Below are 15,455 nucleotides of genomic sequence, written 5' to 3' on the forward strand. Positions count from 1 at the left end.
GTTTTGTGTTAGACACACAATAACATGCACAGCATGTGAGATAACTAGCAAGGTAATAAACATAAAAGTGATACAAGCACAACAACATACGTCGTTGGGCTGCATGCTCTGTAAACAGAGGGAAGTATTCTTCAGTTCTCTTCACAATTGATATGTATAAGAATACAAAACTAACGGAGCTGTAAGTATCCGTGCATCTTACTCTGAGGGTGCTTCTCATGTTCTCGCTCTCTAACTCACGCGAGAACAGCATAACGAGACGTGAGCTTGGACTTCAAAATAAAAGACGAAATATTGCACGCATGAAACATTACAACAATAATAATTAGTACACTTAGAAAATACACATTACAGTTAAATTATGAACATGTAAAGGCTGCACTTACACTATCAGAGACTGGATATATCCCCCGTCTCCCCTCTCTGGTCGCTACAACGAGGAAAATAAATTACGGGCCAAAAGTTGTATTTACAAGTATTAAAAGTAAGCAGAGGACACCAAACCAACTGTGACCTGTCTGTCCGCTGCATCTGCACACTGTACAACACACACACTGTACCACACGCACCAACAGCTCCTAAAGTATAATCAGGCTACAGCCGTTGTGTATTTTATTATGTGAAGCACTAAATAGTGTTACAAAATATAAACTCTTTGTTTGTAGATATCTACTAAACTAAAGCAAATAAAGAGAGTAGGCCTGTTATACTGAGTGATATATATTTTACACACTGCTCTGCTTTCTGCACGGACCTCACAGCTGTTCTCACTGTAAACATGGCGTCGCGATGAAAGCAGTTAATAAAATAATATCCAGGGGATGCATGCAGAGCTGTCATTGGCTGAGATAAGTCCGGCCGTGCGTCACGACTCTTTGAAACATCTCTGTTCCCGGAAATGCATCCACGAAGGAGCCGTGGAGGACCGTGGAGGACCCATCAGTGTATCCTCGGTTATAGCTCCTCCAGAGAGCCTCCTCGACGCTCGATCCTCGAAGTGCATTTAGAGAAATTAGATGTCCTTCAACATGGCGCGCTGAAATTCATTTCCGGGTCACTACCGGAGGACCGAGGAGTCGAGGAGGGGGATTTGATGAAATGAGAAAGGGCCGAGGTGTCGGCGTTCTGGCGATTTACTCGGAAGGCTTCAGTAGAAGCTGCTGAGAGTCCCAGCAGCTTCTAGTTGTGGGGCGCTGAACTGTTCTTTTGATATATGATAGTAAAATTACTTGTCTTTCAAATTTGAAGGAGGATGAGCAAGCATCTTGAGGAACATTCATCATTAACTCCTCCAAAAAATATAGTTTATGTTAGAGAATATTTCTGTCTTACTCCTAAGTGTCAAAGAATAATTCTTCCTTACTCCTAAGATATTTAACCTTTCTGCCTGTTGACATTTACGACGAACCCTAAGTCTGTTATCTGTCTTAAGGAATGGGAAGTCTCAGCTATTGTTGACATTACCAGTTTTATGACCGGTCAACTCTCGGTCACAGAACCAAAGAGTCAGATAAGTGATTCAGTGTCTCCAGGTGTTCACGTATACCTTCCCCCAATATGTGGGTTGACTCTCTGTAAACTAGTTAAAGGGTCTACCAAGATGCGAGGCTGATCAGATTTGACATGGCAACCCACCCGGGCAGTCAGAACCTTTGACTGTGTGACTTGTGATGTGAATTTCTCCGGCCGATGCTTGTATTAAATCTCAGTGTTTGACATCAGAACTCCTGCTCGTCCCGTGTCTCCTTCATGAGTCGGTGACTCCCACTGCATTACTACACAGAAGTTTCCTCCACAGTTTATTTAATAATAACACTGAATATGTGAATCATAACAGTGATTGACAGCTGATAGGAATAATATGATTGTTAATAGTATCATATTAATTCAGACAAACATCGACGAGACAGTTAATTAATGTACTTATTGCAGCAGTCTGCATAGATTTGGTACCCCTGCTGGTCTAAGAGTGAGACAAACTCATTCAGTTATTGTTCTGATTTATAATGTTTTCACACACACACATGTCAATAATATGTACACATGACCAAATATGCATGTTCATTTAAATTATTTTCTTATTTTATAGTTATTTTATCATTTTACATTTTTATCTTTGATTTTATCCCCACGGGAATTTCCCCACTGGGATTAATAAAGGTCCATCTTATTTTATTTTATCTTAGCACCGTATTCATTTCTGCTTTAATCTATATTGTACTGTATTATACCTTACTACACCATTGTACATACTTAACTAAGTAATGTTCATATTTCACTATTTGTCCTATGTGCATATGTGAGACTGCATGTTACTGCTTTACAGCTTTTTGTTGTCTCAGTACTTAATAATAAAGTTTAATCTATTCTAATGGTATACATTTATACAATCAGTCATCAGTATTTGCAGCATATACTTGCGTATTTCTAGTGATGTCCTAAGTTTTGGTCTGGGATAGACCATATAATAGCAAAGTATTGTATTCTATCTGGCATGCATATATGCATGCACATATCCTGTCTGCTTTCCTCTTAAGTAAGACAGTTTGTAAAAAAAATTCAATTTCAAAGATTGTATTGCCATATGCACAACAGCTAGCATAGTTGCATAGTTAAAATACCCAGGCCTCTCAAAAAATGCAACATACAATATTAAGCATTCAAAAGAAAAACCATGGTGCAGTAAAATATTGCATTTGACAAAAAGTAAAATATACAGGCCTCCATGCAAAATCTAATAACAAAATGCACAATAAATGCTCCAGTAGAATACAAATACTATATATTGCTTTAATATATCAATATTTGGTCTGTAAACAGATGTTGTTTTACAATAGTGCTTTCCCTTTTTAGAGCAGTCCAACAACCTTGGACACCCATGTCAATCAATCAATCAATGTTTATTTATATAGCCCAATATCACAAATGTTACATTTGTCTCAGAGGACTTCACAGTTTGTACAGAATATCAGTAGGACAATACGACACCCTCTGTCCTTAGACCCTCACATCGTACAAGGAAAAACCTCCGGAGAAAACCCACAGTTTAAAGGGAAAAATGGGACAAACCTCAGGGGAGAGCAACAGAGGAGGCAACAGGATCATCCATGACTCCGGATCCCGGCGTATATAGACACCAAAAAGAAAGACATTTGGGGAAGCTGGGTTATTCGGAACATGAGAGTACACAGGTATAGACAGAGAGAAGGAAGAAGTAAGATGTACCCCGACAAACTAAGCCTATATCAGCAAAACTAGGGGCTGAATCTAATCAGCCCTAACTATAAGCTTTATCAAAAAGGAAGGTCTTAAGCGCACTCTTAAAAACAGATAGGGTGTCTGCCGTGGTCCTTGAAATTGATTTTATGTGGGCGTTAAAGGATAAATACTGATAAAATATAACACCAAGATTCCTTACAATCTCACTGGAGGCCAAATGAATGCCATCCATAGTTAGTGTAGCGGCCAAAATCATATAGAACTAAAACAGATAATTAAATTAAAAATAATACAGCCGCTGAGGCACTAGTTAGCAGATCTTATGCAGGGCAATGATCCAGGTCCAGACAAGATTCTCCATTGTGCATTTTATTCCAATAACAAAATACAATGAATAGGTTTCCTATATCTCTTTTCTTTAAGCCTTTCCTATGGCTTTCCTTTGTGTGGCTTGAAACACCCTGGTAAAAAACCGTTTGCCTACTAGTGCTCTGGCTCCCACCACCCACCTGTCTCATACAATTACACCAGGTGCCCAGTGCCCAAAACATGCCTTCAAAATAAAAGCATATAAACTACTTTAACTTATGACACTAAGAATACATATAAATAAATGATAATAATAATAATAATAATAATAAACACTATAAACAGCAAGACAATAAATGTTAAACTATTAAATAATATAAGATATATATAGCTCCACAGTTAGTATATCTTTAGATAATTTGTTTCGTAGATTCTTCGGGTCGAGTACATAACTTCAGTTTTGGTCGTGTTTAACATCAAAAACTTTAAGGTCATCCACGTTTTTAAGTCCTTGAGGCAGTCTTGAATTTTATTTAGATGATTAATTTCATCAGGCTTGATTGATAAATATAGTGTTGTTGCTATCAACAGCATAAACCTCATGGTGACATACTTGTTTACATTAAATGTGCTTTTCTAGGATGAGGCGAGGAGAAGATTGAATCTCTAGTGCTTTCAGACATAATTGCCTGAAGGCCTCATCCCATTGGAGCCTGCCTGCATTCCTCTGATGGATTAGTGACATTAACCAGACCACTGATCTGACAGCATGGAAGATGACCTCTACATTCCTCTGAGAAAAGAAAGACAATCAGAGTCAGACCCTTGACCCCTTGACATATGAAGAATGTAACAAGGAGATATTAAGATTTAAATGTCTATAATTACTGAACAATTGTATATAAGTTGATCAATGATCATCCTGGTGAAATAAATATTATTATTATTATTTAACGTACTCTTTTTTGATAAGTATGACAATCATTCATACTTCTGCTAACAGAATCAAACAAATATTAAATTGAGTTAGATAAATATGAGTTCAACAGGTCTGAGTAAGGCCTTGTTTTGAGGCTACAACTTAATTTTGGTTTTTCTCAGCAGTTTTTGTCATCAAAAGTAAAGTTAGACACAAATAACATCTTAAAAAGTATATTAACCATAAAAACAACAACTATAAAAGGTTTAAACCTAGTCTCAAGCAATCATATATTCAGATACTTCCAAACTATTGTGCGAGGAGTAATCCGAATGTGTTATTGTTTTCCACTTGTGATTAGAAGTTGGATATGGGTGTGAAAGGAATTTACAATTTGACAATTTGTAGCGGTGCTAACCCATGACATACAAATTATAACAACTTTTAAACTGATGGAATTTCCGTTCATGTCTATGTAATCAATTATTGAAATTAGTTTTGTATAATCCTCTTACCATACTTTTCCCAGAATAAATAACATACAGAGCCTTTTAAGATGCCTCTGACAATTAATATGAAATAAGATTATAAACAGACATTTCTATATCGTATTTATTACTTAATTCAATGTATTTAACCCTTGTATGGTGTTCATATTTTTGTTACTCAGCCAGTGTTTGTGGGTCTGGTGGACCCACTGCCTTTTTGGGCTTCAATTCAACACAATCAAACTATTTTATGTTAAAATGCTCAACAGATATTTACTTCATCTCAATTACAAGCAATATAAACAGCATAGGTTAATATTTGTCCTTTTACATTTGTTAGATCACATTAATGAATTAAAGTGCTGCTTGTCTTTTTGCCTGCTAACCGGCTGGTCCTGTGGCTCGTCTTTCTTTTGTATGCTCAATCTCATCCTCTTCTTCAAAGTCACTGTCAGACTCAGAATTCTCAGAAATGTGATCCTCACATTCTGAAACATCTTCCTCTACATCATCATCAAATGGTTCACTCTCTTCCAAAATCATTTGCAAGGCCCTGAGCAGATAATATTTTGGCCATCTTGATCACACACACACACACACACACACACACACACACACACACACACACACACACACACACACACACACACACACACACACACACACACACACACACACACACACACACACACACACACACACACACACACACACACACACACACACACACACACACACACACACACACACACACACAGGGGACCTACAATTTTCACACTTTTGTTAGCCCCGAGTCCACAGTGCATTTACAACCCGAACAACCTTGTATGTAATGTAAATGTGTAGGGGGTGTTCTGATCATAGACGGTATGATACATGTTCTTCACAGAAAATGAGCCAAAGCCCAAGGCCATTGAGTGTGCGTTTGAAAAAAATATTTATCATATCATTTTTCTTGAGCTAAATAATGAAAAAGGGACCCACAGACCCGAATACCATACAAGGGTTAAACGTCCATGAAGAAACTAAAACATGACACAATAACAGGAATGCATTCTATTTTATTTAACGTCACCGTTTCTGTCTTTTTCCGCCCTCTGATTGGACGACGTGTGTTTACGTAGCAACCGTCCGGAAGATGTCGCTCAGGCCAGTCCTAAAAAACTTCCGCCTTAACTTGTAAAGAAAACATAGCAGCTAAAAGGCAATCGACGGCGTAACCAACCCATTTAAGAAGTCAGACCAAAGGTAGATACAAGTTCACATCTGACACACACATACCGACTTACACATGTCCTTTAGTAGTTTGTTGACTCGTGTTTAGCTCAGCAGCAAATACAAATGTCCAATTTAGTGAGGCTAGCAACGTAAGCTACGCTGTTGACGGCTAGCTGTTCGCTACCATCGATCTGGTCGGCCATAGGCCTCAAATGGGTGTCTTTACGGCTAGATCAAGATAAATCGCTCGCTTTACCAAGACAATTGTCCTTCTGAGAATTGCTTTTGTACGGCTATTGCCGTGAATAAAACGTCAAAGGTCAGTTAAAGGTAGATCAGCTACTTTGTTAGCTATGTCTAGTTAGCCGCCTAGCTGTTACCTGGGGCTGAATGTATCCAGCTTGCTAGTCCCTTTAGCCTGCCAGTTAACCAACCATCGGGTCAAAGAACACTAGTCATATTATTGTTTATCTTACTGGAAACATTAAAAAGTCCAAAATTACTTAATAAGGCAGCCAAATACATAAATGCTAACATTAAACTGGTTAACGTTAGCTAATTATGTCTTACTGTGATGTCTTACTGTAGTTTATGTCTTACTGTAGTATATGTCTTATGTCTAACTGTAGTATATGTCTTACTATCTTACTGTAGTATAATGTCTTACTGTAGTTTATGTCTTACTGTAGTATATGTCTTATGTCTAACTGTAGTATATGTCTTACTATCTTACTGTAGTATACTGTCTTACTGTAGTGTATTTCTTACTGTAGTATGTGTTATGTCTTACTGTAATATATGTCTATATCTCTGTTGCTGTAGTATATTTGTCTTTTATAAACATTCAAATTCATCCAGAATATTTTATATTGTATATTATGTGTGATATGTCTCTTTTATATATATTATTATATATATTTATATATATATGTATATATGTGCTGTTTATGTCAGGTTTTATTATCTATCTATATATCTAATAACAAAAAAACTAAGCTGCACTGCCAACTCTTGGTCAGCACAGTTTTCTTGCTCTTTAAATTAAGAAATACATTTTAAATAATTGAAATCGAAGTGGAATTTATTTGTAAGGGCTCAGAATTTTTAAAATGACTGCACATTTATTATTGCTGTTGTTGCACATTGCCTTTGCTGTCACCGGCAGGTAACAGGTGGCTGTGCTACTCCCCTCCTTTATGTTAAAACATACCAAGTTATTTCTTCCTGATGTTTGTGGACTACTTATCGTAGTAGAGCCTATATCATACAGTACTGGTTGCTATATATTAATATCACTGCATATGTTGTCTGATAAGTATGAAGAAAATGCAGTAGAGCAATGCCAAAGATACGTTTTATGAATGTCATGGTTTGTCCACCAGAGAGTGTCGACAAGTTTACATTTTAACTGTAAAATGTCCTGCAGCATCCATTCAATACCATTTTCATAAAGCTTTCCCAAATTGCACATCTTCATACCTCAATGCGAGGAATCATTGGTACCATGATTTAATTAGGCAACATGAGGCTGTGACTGAATGAATGTAAGATAGATCTGAAACACTGCATTTTAAATTGACAGCAGAAACTGTTTACATCATGGCTAGTATCTGAGCCATGATTTAATCAAAGGAGGCTCAGCGATACAGTTGATCAGATCATTGCATTCCCAACTGTTACCTATATTCTCAATGTTTTGCCATATGGACAAACAACATCTATGAAGGCCTTGAAATTGTCAACCCATGCTTAATCAGCTTTCAATTTCCTTCCTCCAGACGCTTGTTTCTCTGGAGCTTGTGTGGTTTTCAGAGTGTGTGTGAGTGGGTGAGTGTATGTGTGAGTGTGTGTGTGAGCTGCAGATTCCTCCTCACCTTTTCACCAAGAGCCGCTCCTCCCTGGAGGATGACAATGGAGGAGATGAAGAATGAAGCGGAGACAAACTCCATGGTATCCATGACACTGTATGCAGTGATGTACCCCGTTTTCAACGAGGTAAAACTATTAAAATATATATATATATATATATATATATATATATATATATATATACAGTCATCATAGTTTAGGCAAAATGTAAATGAACGAAAAACAAGTGCCATCAAACAACAAATGCTAAAACACACTGTATAATGTTAAAGTGGTATAACTAAACTTCCAGTTTGCAAAACTATTTCCAAGAAATGGGTCTTCTCAGATGCTCGGAGACGCAGCTAAAGCCAAATGGGTACAGAGTTGCTTTGATAATGACTGTTTTCTATTTTGTTTTTCTTTAGCTCGAGAGGATCAACCTATCAGCAGCCCAGACGCTCAGAGCGGCCTTCATAAAGGTACAACTATGCGTGAATCAGATGAACTAAATGATAAAAACACAATATTATCACTCCATGACCTTTCAATACTCCATGTCACATTAGCGTAGGATTACATCGAGGCTGCATCCAATTTTCACATTTATCTAATGTTCTTACAAATATTAGATTCATTTCCTTCCCTAAGGACATGTGTACACCGTGGCCACACTTTAACTTCCCAGTTTGAGGATGACATAACAACATAGCCAACCAAGATGTTTCCTGGTGCAAATGTTTGTTTATGTAAATTAATTGAAAAATACCAACGCATGAAGTAGACAACTCCAGCCAACAAGAGCTGCTTTTTCCTGTGTAATGTGTACATTGCCAGTGTTTTCAGATTAGTAAAATCACAGTTTTTTACATCGATGTATTGATTTCCATCACTAGAGCAACTGACTCTATTTGTTGTGATAACATGTGATCATGATTGCTGAGACATTTCTATAAATGGACCGAATGGACTAGGGATACCCAGTGGCATTTTAAATGAATGATCTATCTCAGGGGTGCCCAACCAGTCGATCGCGATCGACCGGTCGATCGCGGGGAGATTCCCAGTCGATCGCGAGATGTGTCTAAAAATAGAACAACAATATTCTGTTTTATCGTTAATGTCCTATAACATAATCTTCCTGTGCCAGAATAATGCACTTGAACGCATCAAAGCTTTGTGATTGGCCGGCGTGACCCCATGTGTCGGGGCGTGGCTGGTGAGCAGTGGGCAGTGCACTAGTTCGCTAACGTTGTCCGTGTCAACAGGAGTGACAGTCCGCACACACACAAGACCGCAATTATGGCAGAAGCAAAACATATATAATTTTCACTCCGAGTGGGAGGATGATTATTTTTATATCTATTCCAATTCAAAGTCCATCTGTCTCATCTGCAATGCGAGCGTGGCTTTATCGAAGAAGGGTAATTTAGGAGCGGCATTTCAAAACAGTGCACAAACGCTACGAGACGGAATTCCCTCCTAATTCTGCCCTACGCTCCAAAAGGGGAGGGGCCTGAGAGGACAGCTAAATGCACAGCAGTCCATTTCCACCAGGCCCAACAACAAGAGCAAGGCTGCTACCAGAGCATCTTATCGTGTCAGTCACGTTCTTGAGAAACACATGAAGTCTTTCAAAGACGGCGAAGTTGTGAAAGAAGCATTCCTGGAGGCTGCCGATGCGTAATAAAAATAACAGTAGCATTTCAACAGGTTTTCGATAAAAACTCAAGTTAGATACCGTTATTAATCAGCTGTAAGTTTGAGTTTGTTTGAACTTATTCATTATAATTATTGTACAAAATGGTATAAGAATGCAAACTTAAATTGATTATAGTCTATTATCAATTCAGGTTAAGAAACTAGAGTTTCTTGCATCCTATTTTAAAAAAGGCATTTATTTTTATACTCTACTAAAATGCAACAAAAAAAATTGTTTGATTTTTATTAATTTTGTCTTTTTTATTGCACTTTGGCAGCAGATTCCTGTGTAGCTTCAGATCTGAGTTGTCTTATTAGTAAGCCTAATTTATACTTTTGTAGCAACACTATTTTTATATAATGGCAAAGAAAGGGTTCAGAGTCTTTTCTTTTTTTCCTGTGTCACATGTGGCAGCACTGTTCAATGTTTCTTAAACATTACCCACTGTAGTATGTGACGTGTGAATAAACTCCAACTCTGTATCAACAACACTGTTGTGTAACTTCAGTTAAATACCTGTATGTGTGTAGATTAGAAAGAGGTAAGATAAAGGATCTGCAGTATTTTATGAAGTATTAATCGTACAAAGGTCAGTTTTATACAAGTAGAAGTGTGTATGTATCTGGTAGTAGGCTGTCAGTAATGGCTACGCCTCTCCATTTGGACTGGTAGATCTCGGCAGACCGGCAACTTTAAAAGTAGCTCTCGGTTCAAAAAAGGTTGGGCACCCCTGATCTATCTGAATAAAATATTTTGATTTGGTTTTCTTTATAGCACCTTTTATAATAAATAATATAGTCAATTATTATTAATGTATGGTTCATTCATAATGCTTGTGCATCTCCAACATTAAATGATTCATATTCAGTGTTTACTCATGTGCCATCAATATAAAATCAAAGGTTATTTAAACTAAGAAAGTAGTCATCAAAGAGATGTTCTTCATGTCTTGTTCATCTCTTCTTTCTTTTTTTTAATACACTGCTGTGATTGCACCGGAACATTAAAAGCTCAGTGGCCATGGATCACCTCTGTAGCAGTGTACCTCTGCGAGCAAAGATAAAATATTAATGAAGGAGAAGTAGCTTTGCCGTTATCCAGACCAAAGGGAGATGTGATCACCTTACAGCTGTTTTACGATGACATTTGTGGGTCTTTTGTTCACTTGTCTCAGTGATTGGTCTCTCTTCTGCTCCCACTGCTTCCTGGCTGCTGTAACTCAAGGCTGAATTATTCAGGAGAAGGGCTTTTGTGCGTCAGTCTAAACTGCTCACCGCGGACATCTGACATTCAATAAAGTTCTGCCACTGTTCTCCGCAGATCAAAGACTCTTCTTGCTTTTGTTAAATACAAACTGCGCTGTGAGTTATTTTATTCACTTCTCATCCTCACCCTGCTCGCCTACATTTCCTTTTGCCAGGCGGAGAGGGAGAACCCTGGCCTGACTCAGGACATCATAATGAAGATTTTGGAGAAAAAGAATGTCCAGATCAACTTCACAGAATCCCTACTGCGAATGGCTGCGGATGATGTGGAAGGTGAGCATATGAGAGAAGAATGTACGATGATAGAAACTGTCTTAAGTGAATCTGAAAACCAGGTTTGTAGGTGATGGCCATCCTATCAAGCTGTTCTCTTCTCTACTGACTTAAGGGGCCCAGTTTTATAAATCATTGAGTGTCTTGGAACGTGCTGCTGAACATCCTTTTTATTTTCTGCAGAGTTCATGATTGACCGGCCCGAGCAGGAGTTTCTGGACCTAAATGATAAGGCCAGAGCTTTGAAACACATCCTCAGCAAAATACCCGATGAGATCAATGACAGAGTACGCTTCCTACAGACTATCAAGTGAGAACACACACACACACACACACATTGTCTTTTTAATTTAATCAAGTCATCAGTGTCTGCCTCCTTGTTGTATTCTGCAACCACAGTAAACAAAGAGCCTCCAACAAATATAGATTGATACAGAATACTTTGGTAGATGAAAACATTTTGTGACTTTTAAAAAGTTATTCAATATTTGTTTTTTTTAACAAATGTCATCTTTTGTAATTTACAACACTCTGGAGTAATTGTTAATATTTGGATCACACAAGAAAAAAAATGAGGTTAATTTAATCTAATCCTATGCAGCTACCATCTAATTCTAGAAATAGTATAATATTATTAAAATAAGTGTATCCCAATCTTTAACTGCAACATCCAGAAATACTGGTCTTTAAAAAGAGTGAATACTCATGCAAGATGTTTATTTAAAATTCTACTATGCAAAATATGAATAAAGCTGTGAAGTATTGGGTGCAGCCCTACTTTGCATGACCTGCATTAGAAAAACAGCGAGGATGGTGAGGACTGTACAAAGAACACAATGCTGCCTTTTTTTTTTACTGTCACTGTCACTGTTTCGTCACCGGCTATTACTCCTGTGAAACCTGGTTATGAAATCCTCTGAAGTCCTCACTTGTATTGCTGTTGGTTTCCTACAGAGACATAGCCAGCGCCATTAAAGAGCTCCTGGACACAGTCAACAACGTCATTAAGAAATATCAGTACCAGAATCGCAGAGTGAGTACCAGAGAAAAACAACAGACCTGTGTACGATTCTCATGTTCCTTTTTCCCTTTTTATTAATCATGTTCCTTTGTTTCTTTTCTTATTTGTTTAGGCTCTTGAGCACCAGAAAAAGGAGTTTGTGAAATACTCCAAAAGCTTCAGCGACACCCTCAAAACATACTTCAAAGACGGAAAGTACGTTTAAACCATCACCTCATATTTGAAAGTTGGGTTATCAGTGATTCTTTTCAGACATGAATGCTTTCAATGGCTTATTTAAGATGATGTTTTTTACATTAGTGAGTTGATTTGATCACTTTTTGCATTCTTAATAATGACCCAGTGAAAGCAAGACTCTAGAAAGTCAATGCCAAGAAGTAATCCAGGTTTATTCAAAGCGTAACAGTCAGGCCAAGTGTTTTACTCTCTGCGCTAAAATAAGCTAACCAGCAGGAGGAGGTAGCTTCATGTTTAGCAAACAAACATCAAGAGTAGTAATCATCTCATCTCTTTTCTACATAAAAAAGCAATAAGCGTAATTCCCAAAAGGTTAAACTATTCAGTTGGAGTAGGATTTATTATGTAGGACATCATTACTTTTATACTGATAGAGCTTCAAAGATGAATCCATTTATCTTTTTTTTTTGTCAACTTTTATATTATCCGTCTGGTTTAGGTAATCTTTTAGGGAGAAAAAGGGAAAAATCCACTTTCTCTTCTTCTCTGGGACTCTACATTTAAAAGCTTATTCTTACAACATTTGAGGATGTTATCTTGAGCGTCGGGAAACACTTCACCACCTTTTTTGACTTTATTCCGACAATGTACAAACCATTAAACAATTAACCAAGAGAATAATTAACAGATTACTAGAAATAATCGACATTTAAAAGGAAATAAAACGAAATAAGCTGACGGCGCTTGTTATCGTCGTGTTGATGTCATTGGACATACTCAACATTATTAGTTTAGAGAGCACCTGCGAGCTTCTTCTCATGTTACCCTTCTTTGTTTCCAGGGCGATAAATGTCTTCATCAGTGCAAACCGACTCATCCACCAAACCAACCTCATACTGCAGACCTTCAAAACCGTGGCCTAGCCCCTCCCACAGCACAGAGGTCCCCCTGTCCTGGGGGGGAGCGACTTTGCGAGGATGGAGGAAGCTTGAAGAGCGCCTGACCCATATATGTAAATTAGAAAGAGTTGATTTTAGGGTTGGGGGTCGATTCCATTGGGAGTCGAAATTCTAGATTCCAGTTCAAGAGACTGAAAAGTGCCATTTGTTTTTTTCAATGAGGATTTTCCAGTCTTGAAATGGAACTGAATGGGCCCAAAGTCTTGGTTGATTGATTTTATTTGGACAGTTTTAATTTATAACCCTGGTCTTGTTGGGAGTAGGTGAGGCGAGGTGTTTATTAAAGACTATTTGCCATTTTTTTTTTCTAATATATTCATGTTGATCATTTTACTTTTAGCTTTTCAAATCATGGCTACACATCCCGGACGACGTTCAGTAAGGGGTGTGTCTCAGTCGTCTATACTGGATTGCTCCTCTCGGTTCATATTTGTGTCATTTTGCCATTGTCTGTACGCGCAGGATCTAGCTGCGGAGAGAGGAGAGGCAGCAGTTTTTTTGGACATTTGAGAGGCAGACTTAGATTTAGTTTCTCTTTTATTATCAGAAGACAGAAAGCCAAATGACTTCCAGCACAGTGTGCGCCTTACCAAGTCCTGTAACATTCCCTGCTCTCAGTGTAATGAAGTGGAGCCAGTCCCTGCTCTTGGGGGATGTAGAGAGAGACATGACAGTTCTGTATTTAACTGATATCTGGTTGCAAATGTTCAATAAATAGTTTCCAAATGATGATGCTTTTTTAAATGTGTCCGAGTCCAATATGTGTGGGGTCGTGAAAGACACTTTGATAAAATGGTTGGGTGAATCATAACAGGCTTTGCAAAGATCTTCAGAACAGTTTTAAATGTTGGGCTGGTTTTCAAAGGTTGCTGAGTATTTATGTTTTAGTACATCCAATGCTCAGCTTTGTGACTGCAATGTGATGGAAGTCTATGAGGCATGAACTAATACAAGAAGTGTTTGAATTTGCAGTTTTACTGAGACTGGTAACTACATGAGCCAACAACTATCCTCCTTCATTAGGAACCAACAGCTGAAAAGTTATCTAGAATAACTTCTGAAGTAACCTTGTAAAATATCTCAGTCTAAAGAGTTTTATTATGTAAACCATGCCAGTTATCGCCAAGGCCTTTTCTGCTTGATTTGATTAGCGTGCACATCCTCACCAGCAGATGCTTCCTAACTGTCGGTCATTTCCTCGATAAGACTTTTGTTTTCAGCTGAAAGACAGCTTTAGTTGCTGAGGTCACTCGGACAATATTCATATTCAGCGTTGCCTGGAAACAACAAAGCAGCAAACCATGAACCTACAGAGAGGCTCCAGAAAAGCTCTCTTCAAGAAAAGGAGGGGTCTTATTTCCCCACTGCCTAGGGGTCGGACTGTAAAAACCCCAGGTTTTCTTATTTTTTTGGGGAAAATTGGCTGTTTTAAACGGGGAAAGGAAATATTTAGATCCTTTATATTAATAGATGGAGCAAGTATAGTGGTGCAATTTAAACAAGTACATTTACTCAAGTACTACTTAACCCTTGTTTGGTGTTCATATTTTTGTTATTCAGCCAGTGTTCGTGGGTCTGGTGGACCCGCTGCCTTTTTGGGTTTCAATTCAACACAATCAAACTATTTTATGTTCAAATACTCAGCAGTTTACTTCATCCCAATAACAAGCAATATAAACAGCATATATGGTTAATATTTACCCTTTTACATTTGTTAGATCACATTAATGAATTAAAGTGCTGCTTGTTTTTTTGCTGGTCCTGTGGCTCGTCTTTTTTTTGTAACTTAATCTCATCCTCTTCTTCAAAGTCACTGTCAGACTCAGAACTCTCAGAAATGTGATCCTCACATTCTGAAACATCTTCCTCTACATCAGGGGTGTCAAACTCAAGGCCCGGGGGCCAAATCCGGCCTGTGACTTAATTTTCTGTGGCCCCACGAGAGCTTGCAAAGAATATTATATGTTTATTATAGGGTTACATGATTTACAGAAGCACGTTGCCCATAAACTACATGTCCCACAATGCATATTTTCTCAGAATTAGACTTTGTTCTT

General features: G+C 37.9%; 1 protein-coding gene across 1 annotated transcript; it reads left to right on the top strand.

Annotated features, from left to right (window-relative positions):
- The first annotated feature begins 6,021 nt into the window (after positions 1 to 6,021).
- LOC117540526 (programmed cell death protein 10) lies at positions 6,022 to 14,142 on the top strand. The gene is made up of 8 exons (XM_034207261.1): positions 6,022 to 6,183; positions 7,932 to 8,148; positions 8,430 to 8,483; positions 11,124 to 11,241; positions 11,425 to 11,551; positions 12,196 to 12,274; positions 12,375 to 12,457; positions 13,281 to 14,142. The coding sequence occupies exons 2-8, from the start codon at positions 8,059 to 8,061 to the stop codon at positions 13,360 to 13,362; spliced, it is 633 nt and encodes a 210-aa protein (XP_034063152.1). The 5' UTR covers positions 6,022 to 6,183; positions 7,932 to 8,058; the 3' UTR covers positions 13,363 to 14,142.
- Positions 14,143 to 15,455: the final 1,313 nt, after the last annotated feature.

This window comes from Gymnodraco acuticeps, unplaced genomic scaffold (genome assembly GCF_902827175.1).
Source record: "Gymnodraco acuticeps unplaced genomic scaffold, fGymAcu1.1, whole genome shotgun sequence".
NCBI lineage: Eukaryota > Metazoa > Chordata > Actinopteri > Perciformes > Bathydraconidae > Gymnodraco > Gymnodraco acuticeps.